The sequence below is a fragment of the Semicossyphus pulcher genome, unplaced genomic scaffold, assembly GCF_022749685.1.
Source record: "Semicossyphus pulcher isolate SPU_LCO1_2020_fin unplaced genomic scaffold, fSemPul1.0.p SCAF_2, whole genome shotgun sequence".
In the NCBI taxonomy this organism is placed as follows: Eukaryota; Metazoa; Chordata; class Actinopteri; order Labriformes; family Labridae; genus Semicossyphus; species Semicossyphus pulcher.
Genome location: NW_027211693.1, coordinates 11848844 through 11869131, shown reverse-complemented (window position 1 = coordinate 11869131; position 20288 = coordinate 11848844). Strand labels below are relative to the sequence as shown.

General features: G+C 38.6%; 2 protein-coding genes across 2 annotated transcripts; both read left to right on the top strand.

The window, feature by feature from the left end:
- Positions 1-247: 247 nt before the first annotated feature.
- LOC138598477 (uncharacterized) lies at positions 248-7529 on the top strand. The gene is made up of 4 exons (XM_069670269.1): positions 248-281; positions 6196-6534; positions 6624-6971; positions 7429-7529. Exons 1-4 carry the CDS (start codon positions 248-250, stop codon positions 7527-7529), a joined length of 822 nt encoding a protein of 273 aa, XP_069526370.1.
- Positions 7530-9820: 2291 nt separating this feature from the next.
- On the top strand, positions 9821-18316 carry LOC138598476 (uncharacterized). Its single transcript, XM_069670268.1, has 9 exons — positions 9821-9863; positions 10071-10409; positions 10490-10831; positions 11100-11183; positions 11482-11510; positions 15900-15984; positions 16866-16982; positions 17862-17929; positions 18167-18316. The coding sequence occupies exons 1-9, from the start codon at positions 9821-9823 to the stop codon at positions 18314-18316; spliced, it is 1257 nt and encodes a 418-aa protein (XP_069526369.1).
- The last annotated feature ends 1972 nt before the right edge of the window (positions 18317-20288 follow it).

Genomic DNA, 20288 nt, shown 5'->3' with positions numbered 1-20288 from the left:
ATATACACAGCAGTTCAAGGTCAAAAGACTCTACATGTTTATTCTCTCTAACTTTGTGTCTCAGTGCACACATGGCAAAATTTGGAGTGTGACCAAAGTTGATATGTCCTTTCGCGAAGCAGATATTTGGAAATCAAATGACCTTGATGGCCAAACAAATGCACCCCTCCCTTCAGGGCTCTTTCGGAAGCCCCGCCCCCTCATACTCATGGACGCACATCCACAGGTAAACAACTTGCAACTGATTATGAGGCAGAATGTGGAGTGTCTGCTGCCTGAGGGTAAACAAGCCTATGTACTATGTACTAAATACTATGATGATGGCGCTCTTTCCATCTTCTGCAAGGACGGGGACAAGGATGAGTAGCAGGCAGAGGTCTGTAACTAGCCAGTGACCTTTGACCTGGCAAAATGTGAAAAAATGAGTTTGGGAACGCTGAAGAAATCAATATGTGGTGTCCAAAATATGAAGAAGTGTTGTTTGTGCATGAAATACTTAGTGTTGTTTTTTCAGTATTGTTATGGGCCGTTTATAACATTATTTCTATCATAGTAACAAGCTGTACATTCATGCCAGCCCTCTCTGTCACCTTTGAGCTCTTCACATCTCATGACTCTCTGTGTGGTTTTCACCACAGTTCCTCTCCTCTCTCCACTGTCCTTGAACCTGCAGGCCACAACCTACACTGCAGCTAAAGTGACACTGTCCTCTATTCCTCCTCCTCCTCTATTCCTTTTCTGCAGTGTACAGTGTGTAAGTGCTATTCTTTACCAAGGAGAGAAATACTACTGCAAACTATTGTTTTTACTAAACTATGTGTTAAAGAACATTGTTATATATCAGATGAGGTTGTGTTATAATCTTCACAGTGTAAAATGTTTTAGTTTATATTGATTTTTCTTTTTTTGTCTCTTTCCTTCAGCTCTGATTCAAACTGCAGATTCTCAGCAGATCTCTTTGACCGAGGTTAGAGTTGGTGAGAATTTGGCTTTGCAATGTCCAGTCGCTGGGACAGACAGCAAAACCTTTTCAAACCATCACTTCAGTAACACAAGGCAGAATGACATTGAGTTATCCATTTAAAGACTCACGTTTCACAATGATAGAAGAGGATGCTCAGTATGTTTTAACAATCAGAAATGTCAGCAAAGACGACGAAGCAACACACTTTTGTCATTATGCATCAACATTTTCATCTTTTTCTACAGGCAGACATCAGACTTCTTCTTGCAACCAGTGGAGTTGCCCTCTGCTGGACATTTGAAAGAATACATGTTAAGGGTACTTACCAGTCATAATCAGTGTTGACACCCCCACTCCTTTTTGTAGTGACACGTCAGCAGGAAGAGCACACCAGAAATCCACAGTACAAGGAAGGCTTCACTGCTGTTCTGTTGGACAGAAGCCTATCCTAGCATGCATCAGGTGAAAGGCAGTAGGAGGGCTGATTAGTCTAACCTACACACCAAAAAAGTGGACAGAATAAATGAAACCTCTGCAATAAATCATTTTTTTGTACTTTGCAATCTGCTTTGTACTGTTTTTGTTTGTGCACACAGTCTTCACTGACAAACTAATGATGCATGGAAAGCTACGCAACGTTGAGGTTGGGCTAGGTGTGATTTCAAAGAGTTCATTTCTTCTTCTAAGGACTGCTACATTATTGTCACTATTCATTTAACACCACAAAACCTCAACAGAGCAGTTAAAGGGTGTATATGGAGCTTGGGCACCTTCTTAGTCACGCTTGGTCCTAACCACCTCTCATTGCGCTTCTCTTCGTGGTTTACAGCTTTTCTCTGGTAGTTGCTGCAGAAGGGGAGCAGTCATGTACATTCACTTTCCCTGACGCTGGGTAACTGCAAGAAGCTTTTATTGCCTTGTAGAGTGCAGATACAAGTCTGGTCTAGATGTAGCTAAAATATGAAGAGCAGTGCATGTTATCTTGCAGTAGATGCAAGCCAGCCATCTCCATTTTCTTATCGTTTACCACATTAGCTTTAAGCACCGTTGATTAATTAAAATGATGATGAGAAACCAATTTTACCCTCTGCTATAGACTAATTTGCAGTGAACCAGTATGTAAACCCTTAAACATCAACAATACCAAGTGAAATTCCCAAAACACATTCAGCCATTGCATAGACAACTCACATTTTACAACTAGGTCGTTAAAGCAAGTAATCCATGGTCGTTGTTGAAATCCAGTCCCCATTTGCAGGTTATTCTGAATTACTCAAAGTCGGTGTCAAACCTTGAGTGTGTTTTTGTGACACTTTATATTTATCGTGAATGAACCAAGAAGTTACCTGTTAAACCTAAATAGGTAAAACAGTCAGGCTGGGGGATTAAACTAAAACTAGTTTCCTAAGGCTTTTTGTATCATTTCCTTTCTTGCAACTTTAACCTCACTACACATCCTGTTGAAGGTCTGTTCTGAGTAAACAGCCTTGATGGTTGATCATAGGGCCGAATAGACCACCTCCACCTACATCTGTCATTGTAGCTGTTGCATGGGGCACTGCTTGTTATTCACCAAGGAGACATGCAAACACGGCCTTCACAAATTCTTTACAAAGAGAGTGGAATTGTGTTCATTTAGTCAACTCATGTATTAATGTATTCAATGTATTTATATATATGTCTAGATAACGAAAATTGAATGAATCTTGAATGTGTTATGCTTCTTGCCATTTTAGAGATGTTAGTCTATTATTCACTCTCTCTAAGCTCTATTTTCAGTGTCAAGTCTGTCATCAGCTTGTGTTTGTTGTGTCCATCTGTTCTGCTGGAAAGGTAGTGTCATGGAGAAGTTATCTTTTAGGCTCAGTTAAGCTCGCAGAGGCTAACCTACCAAAATAAAACTTACTGTGCAGGCTCAGATTACTGTAATCCTACACTTTAGATGAGCATATCTTTACTTAAGTAAAACAAAAAAAATATATAGAGTAGTCCAATAAAATACAAATTAGCTAATGTTTCTTTTGCTCTTCTGTATTTGCTCAAACCTCATTACACATCCTGTTGAGGCACATAGTCAGCTCTTTTCTGCGTAAACAGCTTCAGTGGTTGGTCAAAGGCAAAGCAATGGCCGACCACAGCTATTGTCTGTCTGAGTAGCTCTTGCATGTGGCTTTGGTTGTTTTTTTCAATGCACATTGCCTTAACAAAGTGCTGTGAATCTTAAAAGACAGTCTAGTTGTAGTTCATAACACAGTACAACACTTGTTGGTATCACAAGCTCAATGCTTTCGTTTGTTATCTTGTCTAAAAAGTGAACCATTCTTGTGAGCGCCCTGAGAAGAATAAGTGTATCAGACATTGTATGAGAGGTTGAGGACACCCTTCATGTTGCTAGCTTTTTGGTCAAATATGAAAGCCCAGTAGGTCAGACTGGGAGTGCAAGCATTTACTTCTTGGACAACAGGATCATCAAAGATTCCAATCACCCCAGTCACAAACTGTTCTACCAAGCAAAATATCCTGCCCTGCACCAACAGGCAGTTTAGCCAACACGGTATTTGTATTTATAGGTGTACTGTCAGTGTTAAATCCCAGCCTGCTCTCTCCAAATGGTGAATGAATAACATGACTTTCACATTTTCAGATTACATGAAGTGCATATGCTTAAGGCCAGTTATGCATACAGGTGATACAACAATCCACCGTTAACTTCGGTAGAGAGCAGATTTGACAGAACAAGCGATGTCGTCAAAAGGCCAGAAAGTCCACAAAGAGAGGAGGACTGGCTGAATGGGTTGGTTAGGTAAACGAAAGACTTGTGCAGAGTCATTTATTGGTCATAACAATGTTCATGAATAGGGTGATTCATAAGTGTACATGGTACTAGAACAATCTGTAAAAGATCAATGATCTACTTTGTTATCACATCATCAGTGACACTCTGAAAAAGCTGTCAACTGATCACCACCTGGCGGTGAGTTGGATCAGATGGCGGGGGAGGATGCCAACCGACCTACACGTGTAGTTAGAGTGAGCTGATCATTTATGGCGGAGGCCCCTGTCTGCGAGGAGTTTAAGTCCGACCTCCAGTAAGATTTCTTGTGCATTACAGGGGAGGTTGGGGACGTGGAATCCGAGCCAGCAGACTGGTACTGGTTGGCTACGATGGCTGTAACTTCTGTTGTTGCAGAAGCAAAAACCTTTGTGTGGGAGTTCAGAGAGGCTATGGAGAAGGACTTTTGGTTGCCCCCCTAGGAAATTCTGGCAAACCGTTAGCTTACAGAAGGGGAAAGAAGGACTTGGCTCAGGCCGTCTTCAGCAGAGTAGGTGAACTGCTGACCGAGAGTGGGGATCATTGAGTGGTGGAAAGGACACTTTGAGGAACTCTTGAACCAACCAACATGTCAAGTGATATCATTGTCTGAGGTTGTTGAGGTTGTTACAACTTCCTCAGTGGCAGGGTGTCAGGTGTAAATGACATTCATCCTGAGGTGCTAAAGGCTCTGGACATTTTTGGGTTGTCTTGGCTGACATGGGTGATACTGTGGTAATATGGGGTATCGAACCCCTTTCTATGAGCCATCTGACACTTGTATAAGTGAGAGCTGTATCTTGACTTGTATCCTCAAGTCAAACAGGTTCCTGTTGGATGTTTGCCTCTGCCAGGGTTGTCCCTCGTCACTGATTCTGTTTGTGATTTTCATGGAAAGAATCTCAAGGCTCAGCCTGGTGGAGGAGAGTGTCTGGTTTGGGAACTTCAGAATTGCATCTCTGTTTCAGCAGACAATGTGATTCTGTTGGCTTAATCAAATTGTGACCTTCAGCAGACACTATGGTGGTTTGCACTTGAGTGAGAAGCACCTCCAAGTCTGAGACCATGGTTCTCTGCCAAAAAAAATGGTGGATTGCTACCTTCAAGTAAGGAGTGAGCTACTGCTTTAAGTGAAGGAGTTCAAGTATCACGGGGTGGTCCAACCCTCTCCTATGATCATAGGCATTGGGTAGTGACCAAAAAAGGGAGATTGCGGATATGTGTGGCCAAATTGAGCATCATTCAGCGCAGACATCTGGAGGAAGCTTGGAGTAGAGCCGCTACTCATTTGCATCAATACTGCCACTCGGGGTTGTTCGGGCATTAGGATGATGATTAGTCTGAGAATGAAGAATATAATTGCCAATGAATTCTTGCTGTAATTTGCAGACTTGACATGAATTGAAATTTGCAGTTGAAAAGAATTTTTCATTTTTGGCAGGCAATACACTGAACAAAGAGATCATCTTGACATCAACCCACTGTTTACTTCACAGTCAGACTGCGTCCAAGCCAAATGACTGTGGTAAGTAATGTGGAAATTGGGTAGCAAGTTCTTAAGATAAGTGCTTTCCCCCTGATGCTGTTCAAATGACAGAGGTGTAAAAAGCTTTGACATTATTTCAGAACTTTCTCACTAAAGCTCTTTAAATTACCTTTAAATGACACACCTCATTGAAGCTCATCTAAATTGTTCTTCACTAGTCATGGATTGTTGTTAATCTAACAATAAAAAATTATATATATGCGTCTGAATTTCACTGAAAATGGGACATGATCATTGGTTTGGTAAATTTAGGGCCATGTGTTTTAGCCAATCACCATGACTTCTTTTATGTAAACCTTGACGACACTGTGATACAATCTTCCATTTTTGGTGGGGGACTTTAGTTGTGCAAGAGAGGGCTGCTTTACCACAATGATCGGACGACTGGCTGCTTTGATTTTTCCTCTGTACATTGCGTAAGTACACATTTTGTATAGTATACGTCTGAATTTCACTGAAAATAGAACATGATCATTGGTTTGGTAAATTTAGGGCCATGTGCATGGTTTGTGTTTTAGCCAATCACCATGACTTCTATTCTGTAAACCTTGATGACATTGTGATGAAATCTTCCATTTTGGTGGGGGACTTTAGTTGTGTAACAGAGGGCTGCTTTACCACAATGAACGGATGACTGGCTGCTTTGATTTTTCTCTGTACATTGTGTAAGTATGCATTTTGTATAGTTTAAGAGTACTTCCATAAAATATAATTATATTTAAAAATAATTTAATTAAAAGGTAGGAAAAACATATTTGGCCATGTTACATTTTAAATAAACTTTATACAGACCCTAAAGCGACTTGGTGACACACATTTGAAATGTTTTTCTCCTGTTGTCTCTTAACTAACATTGTTTTTCTCTTTCATAAGCTCAAACTATAGACATGCCTCACCCAATCTCTATGACTGTGGTTGAACCCGGTGATAGTTTGACTCTTCCGTGTTCATTCACTGGGGATGAAGCCGGGTTGTTAAACTGGTATCGGCTGAAGTTTGGATACATGGTTGAAACAGTTGCAGCAGGAAGTTTTGACAAAATTAGCCTTGAAGAACAATTTGAAGACTCAAGATTTACAATCACAAAAGTGGATACTCTTTATTTTCTCAACATCAGAAATGTAAGCAAAGAAGATGAAGCAACATATTTCTGTCAAGCAGGAACTCCATACACAATGAAAGTCATTAACAGCACACTTTTGGCTGTGAATGGTAAGTTACACTTGTTTCAGCGTTTGATCTTTTTGCATTAATACCCAAAATCTCATGAGCTAATAGCTGCTGTATTTTGAACGCTGCAGGTCATAAAAATCATCAGATATCAGTCTATGTGAAACAAAGACCGGACACGCAGTCCGTCCAGACGGGCGACTCAGTGAGTCTCCAGTGTTCACTTCTCTCTAAGTACAAGGAAAACAGAGTTCAGTGTCCAGGAGAACACAGTGTGTACTGGTTCAGAGCTGGATCAGGAGAATCCCACCCAGGTGTAATTTACACTCAAAGCGACAAAGGTGAAGAAGAAGAGAAGAGAAGTTGTGTCTACAGTCTGTCGAAAACTATACAGAGCTCCTCTGACGCTGGGACTTACTACTGTGCTGTGGTCACATGTGGAACAATCCTGTTTGGCGAAGGAACTACAGTGGAGACAAGTAGGCCTTCACAGTTATTAATATTATTGTATTATTATGTATTTGTATTTTTCTTACTTGTTCTTACTTGTATTTAAAACATCCAGAGATGAACAGAGTTCGAACATTTAAATGTTTATTAATTATTGCATTTCCATCAATTAGTATTTGCTACAATTCTGGGATATGATGAAAATGATCAAGCAGGTTTTAATCAAACCTCCAACTGAGTCACATATCTTGAAGAGTATAGGTAATTTGTGTAATAAAGAATTGTTGATTTGACATTAAAGGTGCACTTCATTTTTGCTGTCCTCCGAAAACGTGGTAGCTAATCTGGTTAAATTGGCAGCTTCTCTACAGTCTGTCTTACAACTCCTGTTTCTTGGCCTGCTAAACCTATTTCTTGTAAGAGTAATGCATGAGGTAAAAATAAAAGATGAGTAAAGACTTTAGTGTCTGCTGTGATGTTTTTCAGAAATCTCAGGACAAGAAGTGAACCCAGTAGTCATCGTCCTCGGGACGCTGTTGGCTCTCTGCGTGATTGTCATTGCCATCCTTACTTTCTCAAAAGGCTGAAGGTAAGTTTAGCAACTGCAGACATATCGGGGGAAAGTCGTATCTCTGATTTTATTCATTGACTGTTCTATGAATTGGCACTTTCTGTCTGGCTATGGTTTAAATGAGCTTTTCATAGCCATTAGCAATTAGCCCCTCTTGGTCCTGATGTCATCTAATCCCTTTATCTTTAGGATGATGACACATTGACCAACTCTTCTGCTGGATTTCTCTTCAATGAAAAAGTGAGGGGAAGGAGGAATAAAGGACAACAATGGCAATACAATTTTATTAAAATGTATCCTGTATTATTTTATCTTAACAATTTGCCGACAAACAACAGATAACCACCCGTCTGTCATTGAGTTGTTTTTTTTTACATGGCACTGTTGAAATTCTTGTTCTTACTTCTACTTCTCCATAATCTGTCTGTATTAGTTCCCTACTTTATCATACCTGTATGCCTTACACAGTATTGTATTCATTTTACTGTATGCACAATTTATGTGTTATGCCTTAGAGTTAGAATTAGACTTGCCTGAGTTTCGTTCTGTCGAAGAATTGTTTCAAAGAGGCTGAGAATTAAAAATGTCATTGCCAATTTCTGCTTCACTGTTTTTATTCATGTGACAAGAAAGAACTAAAAACGTGTAGGCAGTTATGTAACTACATATCAATGCAGACCTGATAATTTATTTCAACTGCAATGTTAAATTCTTGTTTGTTCATTTGTGAGTAGCAATACGCTAAACGAAGGGATCATACTGATATTAACCCACTGTCTTACTCCCAGTCACATAGCGTATAAGCCAATTTACTGTTGAATGTAATGCTTAACTGCCGAGCAGCAACCTCTGGGGCTGAGAAGTGATGCCAAAGCAAAAGTGAAAAAAAATGCAGTTGGTCGAGTGGCCACTTGAGGCTGACTCTAAAACAGAATCCATCCCGACATGGACCCAATGTTTACATTTTCAGCTAAGTTAAACATGTTTACAGCCTGGTACAAAAACAGTTTTGGGCTCTATAGCTACTTTGTCTATTTATCACTACTATAGAGGGGCTGAATTTTCAAATAACTCGCTTTTCCAGCTTTCCGGGTGAGTGAAATTCGAGTATCATGTAAAATGTGTGCATTCATTAGGGGTTATCTGTGTTCACTGAACCTGGTTTGTCAGCTCGTTCAGTGTTTGCCATGTCTTGATTTGTGTTTGTTGCAGACAGTGCTTGGGTGTCAGAATTGTTGTTGGCTCCTTGCACAGAGAAGACAGCAGGCCATAGTGAGGAGAAGGTAGTTTAGTGTCAGTTACAGGGAACTGTGGTTTATCTGTCCCTCTTAAATCGGGGATATGGGCGAGCCAGCAGTGAGTGAGCCACTTTTCACATGCTCTGTCAGCTTCTTTGGGTGGATAACAAAACTAGCTCCAAACAACAACAACCATGGTAACTAGCTCTTTTGCTAGCTAATAAATTAGCCATGGGCACAGACTATTTTGCTTTGATAACCTGCTGTTAGCCAGCTCTTTGCTCCTCGCCAGCCTAACCGTCTTGACCAAATTTGGCAACTTCTTGCTCCAGAAAACCAACACGACGGCAGCCAAATGCCAAACTCAAGGTTTCAAAAAGACAGCTTACAAACTAATGGACTATGTCACGTTTGCTATGTCCATCATTTATATTGTCTATGGTAACACAAATCATACTCTGCATAATGGCCAGATAGCAATGCGAGTTCCAAGGCTAATGGGCTGATGCCAAAGTAGGGGTTCTGACTCTGCGAGTAAATTGCCATTCATACCCTTATAAAAGTGTTTACTTGTGGATCTGACTTTTCAGATCAAAAACATGTTGTAGCCTCATGGGGGGGAAGTAAAAGTCTACCACATATCAGACATTGCTTGCTGATGCTGTTCTTTAAATGACAGAGGTCTGAAAAGCTTTCACATTCAAATTTCAGACATTTACTAAAGTACATTTAGACTTTAAATGTTACAACTTTTGAAGATTATCTAAATTATCATCTCTGATATATTGTTAAAAACAGTCTAAGTAAGACCATTATTTATTTTAGAATAGCAGTGCTTCTCTTCCAATGGAGGGTCGTTCGACTAACAATAAAAAAAACAAGTACAAAAACAGTTGCATTTGCTTAAAATGGGACATGATCATTGGTTTGGTAAATGTAGGGTCATATGCATTGTCTGTGTTTCAGCCAATCACCATGACTTCTAGTTGAAACTTGAATCAAAAAGGGGGGGTATCTTCCATTTTTGGTCAGAGACCAGAGAGGTGCAAGGCAAGGGTGCTTTACCACAATGTTCAAACAACTAGTGGCTTTGATTCTTCTCTGTAAATTATGTAAGTACACATTTTGTCTTCTTGAAGAGTACTTCTGTAAAATGTTATCTAATTAAAAAATGGTTTAAGTACAAGGTAGCAAAACAATATTAGGCCATGTTACATTTTAAATAAACTAACTATACAGACCTTAACAACTTTGGGACACATATTTGAAATGTTTTTCCCCTGTTGTCTCCTAACTGACATGTTTTTCTCTTTCTACAGCTCACACCACACACATGCCTCAGCAGATCTCTATGACTGTGCTTGAACCTGGGGATGATTTTACTGTCATGTGTCCAGTCACTGGGCATGTAGTCGGGCTGTTTTACTGGTTTAAGCTGAAGTTTGGATTTATGGTCCAAACAGTTGCAGCAGGAAGTTTTCGAAACCTAAAACTGAAAGAACAATTTGACAACTCAAGATTCACAGTGACATACACGGATACTCGGTATTTTCTCAACATCACAAATGTAAGCAAAGAAGATGAAGCAACGTACTTCTGTCAAGCTGGAACGGCGTACGAAATGAAAGTTCTTAACGGCACTCTCTTAGCTGTGAATGGTAAAGTATGTTTATTCCCTTTTCTGCATCAATACCCCCAAAATGATGTGCTTACTCCTGCTTTATTGTGATTAATGCAGGTCATAAAAATCATCAGAAATCAGTCTACGTGGAACAAAGACCGGAGACGCAGTCAGTCCAGAAGGGTGACTCAGTGAGTCTCCAGTGTTCACTTCACTACAAGGAAAACAGAGTCCAGTGTCCTGGAGAACACAGTGTGTACTGGTTCAGAGCTGGATCAAGAGAATCCCACCCAGGTGTTATTTACACTCACAATAACAACAGTGTTACACAAGAGGAAAGAAGTTGTGTCTACAGTCTGTCCAAAACTTTTCAGAGCTCCTCTGACTACGGGACTTACTACTGTGCTGTGGTCACATGTGGAGAAATCCTGTTTGGTGAAGGGACTACAGTGGAGACAAGTATGTTTAAAATTCTTTCATATTGAATTTTAGTATCTCACAAAATTACAAAAAAAATAAAACACCAGTAAAACTGATTAGACTGGTATGATTAAAATTATATTTGTATTGGTATTGGAGTGGTAGCTAATCTGCTTAAAGTGTCGGCTTCTTTACAACCTGTCTTGCAGCTCCTGTTTCTTGGCCTGTTAAACCTATTTCTCCTAAGAGTCATGCATGAAGTAAAAAGACGAGTAAAGACTTTAGTGTCTGCTGACATGTTTTTCAGAAATCTCAGGACAAGAAGTGAACCCAGTAGTCATCGTCCTTGGGACGCTGTTAGCTCTCTGCGTGATTGTCATAGCCATCCTTATTTTCTCAAAAGGCTGAAGGTAAGTTTATTAACTGTAGAGTCATATAGGGGGAAGTCGTATCTCTAATGTTATTCACTGACTGTTCTATTACTTGGCACTTTCTGTCTGGCTATGGTTTAAATGAGCTTTTCATAGCAATTAGCCCCTCTTGGTCCTGATTTCATGGGCGTTATATCTACTATCTTTATCTTTAGGATGGTGATGCGGAGGTATTGAACAACTCTACTGCTGGATTTCCCTTCAATGGAAAGCGAGGAGGAGGAGGAAAAAAGACCATAGCAACATATTAATACAAATTGTTATGTGTAGAAAAGCCTTCTCAACATGTATTACATGAATAGTGTGTAATTATTATCTTAAAAATAGATTAGTTGTGCATTTTTTTTTTTTTTTTTACAGGCTACAATAATATTGTTTCAGAAATACACAGAAATGCCCCAAAGAGCCCTGGCTGTACGCCCACAAAGGCTTACAGAGGAGCCCCTTTTAAATGTCAACATTTTGTTCTATTAGAGCAAATCATCTGATTGGTTGCTCGAATGCCTGTAGGGGGGGATATTTTCAAAACAAAAAGAAAAAACTACAGAAGAAATATACTCAGAATATATTCAAGTACAAAAGACACCTGAAAATGTCTCTAAGTGAGTGCAGAGCAGAGGGGGGCACAGGGGCTTCTTAAGCGACACCTGCTTCCAATGTTAACTTGTGTTTGCTAATTTTGCTTTGTTGAAATAAAAAGATTTGGAGTTTCCGTTTACGCTTGATTGAATGAAACTAAATTCTTTCTCGGAGTTTAAATATAAAAAATGTCGAATATCTTAGCTTACAGAGAAAATCCATGTTGGTTAAAACATTTTTTTTTCTCTCTTTACAGTACTGCCTTTATATATAAATTCATTGTTGTGGGCTGAAAACTTACTACTGTTAATAATTTAGCAATGAATTTGTATCGGAGATGGTAACTTTTGGAAACAAAGGCTGAAGTCTCCTACTTCCTGTCGACACTGCAGGCACGTCAGCTCTGTGGACGGTTTGCTTATGTGACCACAGCGTGAACCAACACCAGGGCAAGGTGTCGCTGATAACAGAAATACATTCACTGAAAAGCTGCCTTGCGTAACTGAAAAGCCCTGAAAGCGTAACCTGGCCGACATTGTGTGTGACAGCAGCAGCAGCAGCAGCAGCAGCATCGCGTGTCAAAAGTTTACATGCAGGAGACAAAACAGGATGCAGTTTCTGGATTGTGACACAGTTACAGACTCTGAAGCACTGATGAAGGGCTGCACATTATTATATTAAAGGGCTGCATTATTTACTCCTCTATTCAGCTACAGGCGCAAAAGACGTGGTGATGTTGAACAAGCCAAATGCTGTTTAAAACATTGTATTGTGATTCATCTCTTCATCTTGTCGATTTGACTTGTGACTTATATGTATTGATTTTTAACTGCATTGCGAGGTATCATTACATCCCTAGAAAACAGTTGTTTTTAAACCCAACACATCATATTTTGTGCACTGAAATTGTGATAGTGTGTATACTGCCCTTGCGTTTGCGTTGCTGGTGTTCAAAGTTAGACCGTTGGCAAACAGCTGTGAGTCTTCCAAAAAGGCGTAACTTTTCTTGATATTTTAATGAAGAATTCACACTTTGTAAAACTGCAACAAAACACAAATTGCATGCTTAATTAATAAAATTGATAATTACAAACAATAAGGCACAATGTAAGGCCACAAATCTTCAAACTAAAAATGCTGAGTCAAACTGCTAGCTTACAGCTCTGCCTGCTACTAAATGACTACTTTCACAATAACCAACTCAAAGAATCTTATTTACATCAAATAAATCAAAACCATTCTACTTACGGACAAATAGTGTCCAATGCAACAATGGAGAACTCAAAATGCAGTGGGACAAGCAGAAGCAGCCTGTTCTCTACCACACTGAACTGGTACAGAGTGAAATTCACTCCTCAAAGCTAGTGCTTAAAAATGGCCAGAAGGGGGCAGTATAAAAACAAAACTTAACAGTTCAAAAGTTCCTTGTTCTACATAGGACTGGACAGTGTGACTGTTCTAAACCAGGTGAGTTTGTGGCTGTAGTTTCTGAGCCTTTGACCAACTAGCGAGGATGTTTACTCAGAAAAGACCTGACTATGGGCCTCAACAGGACGTGCACTGAAGTACGAGGTGAAAGACAGAACTTATACTTTACCAGTTATGACAAATAAATTTGTTTTTTATAAACATTAAAATATTTTCCTGGCAAAAAAAAAGAAATTAAGTTCTAATGTGAGAGGGAAAATCAGACTTAATCAGACTTTGAAAATTAATTCACTTTTTTTTTTTTTTGACTTTCTGGGCCTCTATGCAACTATTCATTGAACTCTGAATATTTTTAATAACCATAAGATTGCTCCCCGGGAAAGTCCAGTCATTAAAGAAATAACCAACAGGATGAATGATTTTAGAACAAATCTGTGATGTCCATGGTTAGTTTCAAATGTGTAATCAGCAATCAACAACAGTTTGTATGTTATTTTGAGGAAAGTAAGGACCAGTTTCTTTGTGTGTGTAACCATATGAACATACAGCCCTTCATCAACCGCCTCTTTGGCATCTCATAAAGAGACAGCTGTTAGCATCTGTATAGTATCTTTTCCAATGCAGCCTTTGATGACTACTGTAAGGTCTGTTTCCTAGCTTTCTAACATGTTTTTTTGACATTAATTGGTCATGTCGTGGGCTAAAATAACAACACAACATAGACCTTTCCTTTGACATGGGACTTGAACACCTGTCTCCTGTGCTGTTTCAAACCTGTGTTCTTTTAGCCACTGAATGCCCCCGGTGGCCAACACAGGGGGCCTATATTGGTGCTTTCAGCGTCCACTACTGACAATAATGGGTCAGCTTTTGATTATGCGTGTTATATAGAATTACAATGAATAACTTCTCAGTGGCATAAGTAGTAGCAATGAATCTCAAACCATTTTATTATGTTGTAAAAGTAAAAGCCCCTAATTCAGATGTTCATAAGTTGCTGCATTCATATTCTGATTAAGATCCCCGATTTCGAACTTCCCCCCTGGAGATCAATAAAGGATTATCTTATCTTAATAATATTCCAGTATACCTGATCGAACAACAAAACATGGATATTTAATGATTCTAAACCCCAAATTATGTTAAATGACAATTTAATCATGTAATCCAAATGTTTTAAAATGCCATATTTTGCAATTAGGTAAAGGGTTGTAAAGATGGAAAACATAGAGCTTCCAAGCATATTAAAAGATGTTTACACATTTGCCTTGTTGTCCTCCAGAGTGGCAGCACCAACATGTTCCAAGCTTTCTTCATTATATAAATCAGGCTAAAGGTCACTGAGACCATCTTTTCCAACATCACATTTTGCCTTGTTAAATAAGTCAATCCAATGCTGACCCAATTTAATTTATAGGTATAGTGGACTAAACCCTACATGGTTCTGATTGGTCACTTAAATGATATTACAATATGCTACCAGCGATTTCACCTTTTCCTAGGGTTAGATATATTACAAATGCAGTTGATTTGCATTTAAACCACATTAACACCTACACAACTATGAAATACATATTCTTCCTTTAATCTTAGGAAAACAGTGATGTCGAATTGGTATGCTATGGAGCTATCTACTACTCAAACAAAAAAAAATGCATTTGCTCAATTTCAGATGAGATGCATTTCCTGCCTTTCAGCCATTCAAGATGATCTTCACTTTGTAGACTCTGATGACGTTTTGACTAAGCTTTCATGTAGGTGGGAAGGCATCAGTTGTGCAAGAGGCCAGTGTTTAAGCATGATGATCGGAAGACTTGCAGCCTTGATTCTTCTTTTTTCATTGCGTAAGTGCAACTTTAAACAATATGATTGTTTATATTGAAGTGAATCAGTGTTGTTAATGCCTCTGATAGTTATGCTTTTCATTGTTTTTGTCTTGTTAGTTTGTCTTTTATCATCAGATCTGATTGAAACTGCAAAAGTTACTCAAAAGATCCCCTTGACTGTGGTTGAAGTTGGTGGAAATGTTACTTTGAAATGTCCAGTCTCTGAGGGCGAGGGCAAATTCTTCTACTGGTACAAGCAGCCTCTAGGATATATGGTCCAAACTGTTGCTACGGGAACGTTCACCAAACAAAGACTTGATACACTATTTGAAAACCAACGTTTCAAAGTCTCAGAGGGGGAAGCTCACTATTTGCTTTCCATTAGAAATGTCAGCAAAGAGGACGAAGCAACATACTTCTGTCACAACGGAACAGCGTATTCACAGAGTTTTGTTAATGGGATCTTCTTGGCTGTGACGGGTAAAATTTGTTACTTTTTCATGAAAGTCTCACTATACTTATATCAAAGACTTTATTGAATCATTAGCTTTTGGTGATTTTGGCCTTTTTAACTGATTCGCAGATAAACATCAGGAGAAATCTATCGTTGTGAAACAAAGTCCAGTGACAGCATCAGTCCAGGCGAGAGACTCGATGATTTTCAAATGTTCACTTGCCTCCACCAACAAAGAAAACAGCGCCCAGTGTCCAGGTGAACACAGTGTGTACTGGTTCAGAGCTGGATCAGGAGAATCCCATCCCGCTGTTATTTACACTCACAACAAGAAGAGTGTAAAAAGAGGGGGAAAAAGTTGTGTCTACAGTCTGTCCAAAACTATTCAGAGCTCCTCTGACGCTGGGACTTACTACTGTGCTGTGGTCACATGTGGAGAAATCCTGTTTGGTGAAGGAACTACAGTGGAGATAAGTATGTTTGAAATTCTTTTATATTGAATTTTTAAATTATACAAAGATACAAAATGAATCTTAATCAGTAAAACTGTTTTATGATCAAGATTCTAAAATATGTTACTTGATGAAAACATGCAGCCAGAAGGCCTCTTTCATGGCAGACATAATGATGCATCACAGCAGAGTGCAAATAGATTATCAATGGCTACATTCCACTTAGTTATGCTCCTGGCATACTGGCATGTCTTCCTTATTCATTTAACTTATTATGCAAAATGTTTAAGTATTTCAATAATTCATTGTTGCTGATTTGGGGTAGACAATAGCTCAGTCTGAAGTGACTTGGCTTGGGAACCGGAGGGTGATCGTTTCAAGTCCCGGTATGGACCAAGCACGGAATTGAGGCTAGTAGTTGGAGAGGTGCCAGGTCCTTTCCTGGGCTCCGTCAAGGTGTCCTTGAGCAAGGCACCGAACCCCCTAACCGCTCGGGGCGCATGATCGTGTGCAGCCCCCTCACTCTGACATCTCTCCATTAGTGCATGTCCATAGGGTCGTGTTTGTGCATGTCTGTATTTCGGGCCTTTGCATGTAGCATGTTTGTAAAAAGTGAAAAGATTGAAATCTTCTTATTCTTCTTCATTTACATGTATTTATGGATGAATATACTGTGTTTTTAATCTATATGCTGACGTCTCTTTCAAGTTTTTACCTTTAAAATCATTATTTTTACTCTCATTAAACATGAGGAGGTTAATTTTAACTTTTTAAATGTAAAAATAAATCTAAACCGCTAATGAAAATGATTTTCTAATACAATTTGTTTGGTAGTTTCTTGGCAGTGAACTAAAAACATTAAAAAGGTGTTAAATGTCTCTTCTGACATATTTCCAATTCCAGAATCAGAACTGTTCCCAGTTGTCATTGCGCTTGGAGTCCTGTTGGCCTGCTGTGTGACTGTGATTGCCATCCTTATTTTCCACGTAAATCGTAGCAGAGCTTGTGAACATTGCAAAGGTAGGTTCCTCATGCACATGGGTTTTTTATTGCAATGATTTATGCTCATTTTCTAACAAAATGTAAAACACTAATTTTAAAAAAAAGTTGCATTTCTTTAAACTACAGATAACTTATTTGTTCTCCTCTATTGTCCTGTAATTTGTTGTCTCCTTTAAGCCAGTATTAATGCTCATTTATCTGTTTTAGCCTCGAGGTACAAAGTTATTGGCCTCTAATTTAAAGGTTGACACAATCTCTAAAATACAGCGGGTTATTCTAAAGGTCTATTCCGCTCAATTTTGGAAAACTCCACATTAATGTAGGTCCACATAGAAAAACTGTCATGCTAATACTATAAACCTATTCTAAAATAAAAGTACATTTAATACATGCAGAGGTCTTGTATGCTAAAGAGATTGGGAGCTACTTGCAATATTTAACAGTTGAAAGAGTTGAAATTAAATAATCATTTTAAAATGTGCTCAAAATAAAAGTATGAGCTCACTAAACTTTATTTATGTAAAACCATACTCTGCAAACTTACATTTAACTACAGTTTCATATGGACCGTAAATGTGGACCAAAGAGGATACAATATTATATACAACATAAATACAAATTGCAAAGTCTGACAAAAGGGAAAGAAATGTTTTGCATTTCAAAGTGACAAATTCTAATGACATTTGTCACAAACTACATCTTAAGCTGAGATAAAAGTTACAAAGATCTTGCAGATCCAAACTGAACTCGTAGATATCTTGACAATTCAACCTCACATAAAGTCGGATAATAGAAGTGACGAGTAAAATGTGACGAGTTGTCAGTTTATTAAAGTCACATTTATGACAGCTGTCCCCACACTGAGTCCACACTTTCTGAACGTTTTGCTTTCATCAGCAGGAGCAAAGAGTGCTTCTCAGAATCCTGGATGTGATAAATCAACAGCGGAACAATCAACTGACCTGGTAAATAATCCTGACACTTTAAAATGTTCAACTATGTTAGAATTATTCCTATTAGTTGATTTATCTAAAGTCTTTATTTATCTCATTCTTTAGTCCATATTTCAATTATTCAGATGTAGGTATTTGGATTTTGTTTGAGAAATTATGTCGACTAATGTATTGAAAATTCAAGATATTGTATACTGTACATTTGAGACTCTATAAAATATGTACCATTCGTATAATTGCTTTTTGCAGGATGGTGACACAGAGGCAGAAAACTATGCAGCCCTGAATTTCTCTGCTAGAAAAGCGAGAAGTGTGAAGAAAAACAGAGAGTCGCCACAAGAGTGTGTTTACTCAGCTGTGAGGGCGGAATACCACACACAGCACCACACATCTCTATAGGCGGAGTGTGACCTCTTTCCTGCTATGGCAGTCTGTAGCTGCCAAAACCTCAGAAACACTTCAAAGAACACAAAACAAGTTTATTGTCAGACCAAAAACTATAAAACTGTGGACTGCATCTGTGCCATTGTAAAACACGTGACAAAGGTTTGACTTGGCACGTATGATGCAGGAGAAAAAGATCAGACTCATATAGACCAAGAATATGCGGATTTGCCACCGATATTGCATCCAAGCTCTACTAAACCCCTGTGCTGAATTAGCTGTTAATTAAGTGTATATTACAATGTACTGTGTCAAACTGCACCACAGTAGCCAGTAGCTGTTGCTCGTGTGTGGGCGTGTCTAAAATCTCTGTGTTGTCAAGTCTTGACTAACAACAGGTAGTCAGTTGGTTTGTTCATGTGTTGTAAGACATTGTGTCTCTGAGGTTTAGGAAAGTGCTGTTTCGAATGTGTGTGTGTGTGTGTGTGTGTGTGTGCGTGTGCGTGTGCGTGTGCGTGTGTGTGTGCGCGCGTAAACAAAATCTGTTTGCTTGTGTTGTTTCATGGCCTACATACTTGTCCTACTGTGCCAAATGAGAACACGCTGCAACAACCCAAACAAATTCTATTAGGAGAAACAGACTGCAAATTCAAAGCACGAGCAAAAGTCGAAAACAAATTAAATGAAAAAAAAAAATACATTTTTAAATACCAGCAATGCATTTTTTTTGTCTTGTCTTTAGTTCTTTAAGTATGACCATTACAACCTGTCTTCTACATTACTGTGAACTGAATAAGTGCTTGTTTCCTCTGAATACGCTTGTCCAACTGATCATACTCAGAAATAGGCTCTTGCACATTATGTTTTTTTGTGGTTATACACTGCAAAACGTCTGTTGACAGATTGCCACAACCAACATCAAAAGACAAAAACCAAGCGTGTTCTATGCATTGATGTACACTACCAGTCAAAAGTAAGGACACGTTCTCATACAAGTGAATGGGAAAGTGCGTCCAAACTTTTGACTGGTAGTTTAGTTCTGAATCATGTTTACAACAGTTTCTCAAAAGCTCAAGTGGTCAAATGACAACAACAGGGAAAAAGTTAAGTGTTTTTAACACCTTTTCTAGGCACACAGACTTTATACGAAGACTTCCTGTCTTGTGGTCTCTGCTTCTAGATAAAGATAGCTGCATGATGATGCAACAAGCCTGTTACTGACTTTTTTTGTTCTTTCATTATGACTGAACAAGTATTTCCTGTCATGCATTTCATTACCCAGTCCCATAGCTTTGCCTTTACCATAAACAAAAAAATAAATCACATTGCACATGAAATTCAACATACATAATATTCAATTTTTTTTTGCCATAGTTGTAGATCACAGATGTTTTAAACACTAAAGGAAGTTTGTAAAGTAAATAGAAACTAGTAATATCCCAGTTGAGACACATAAAAGTGTATGTAACAGCAAAGCATCAATTAGCATAGATGTTTCACACAGTCCAACAAAAATTTAACAAATGCATTTACTTAATTCAATCTAACTTGTTTAAGCATAACAAAACATTAAATCAATATATAATTATATATGTGACATATAATAACAGCCCTTAGCTTTAACAGAGCAACATCAGCTATGACATACGGCACTAAATGTTGTCCAAAAATCAATTTCATTAGCTAATCCAACCCAAAGGCCTTGACAGCAGCGTAGATCTTCTCTCCGTCCACTGATTTTGTATCCGTGGTTCCACCACAGTCAGTTTTCATCATGGTGAAGGTAACAGCAGAATAAATCCAAGGGTCTTTATCTCTCTGAGGAAATGTTTCATAAATTATGAGGGATGACGAACACAAATCAGAATGCACCATAACTGTTCTTGATTAGTTGATCTTACCTTTAAATTCCTTTTTGCAATATTTTCTTGCAGGGCAACAGCAGCTACATAAGAAAATAAAACCAATAGAGAAATATAGATGAGGA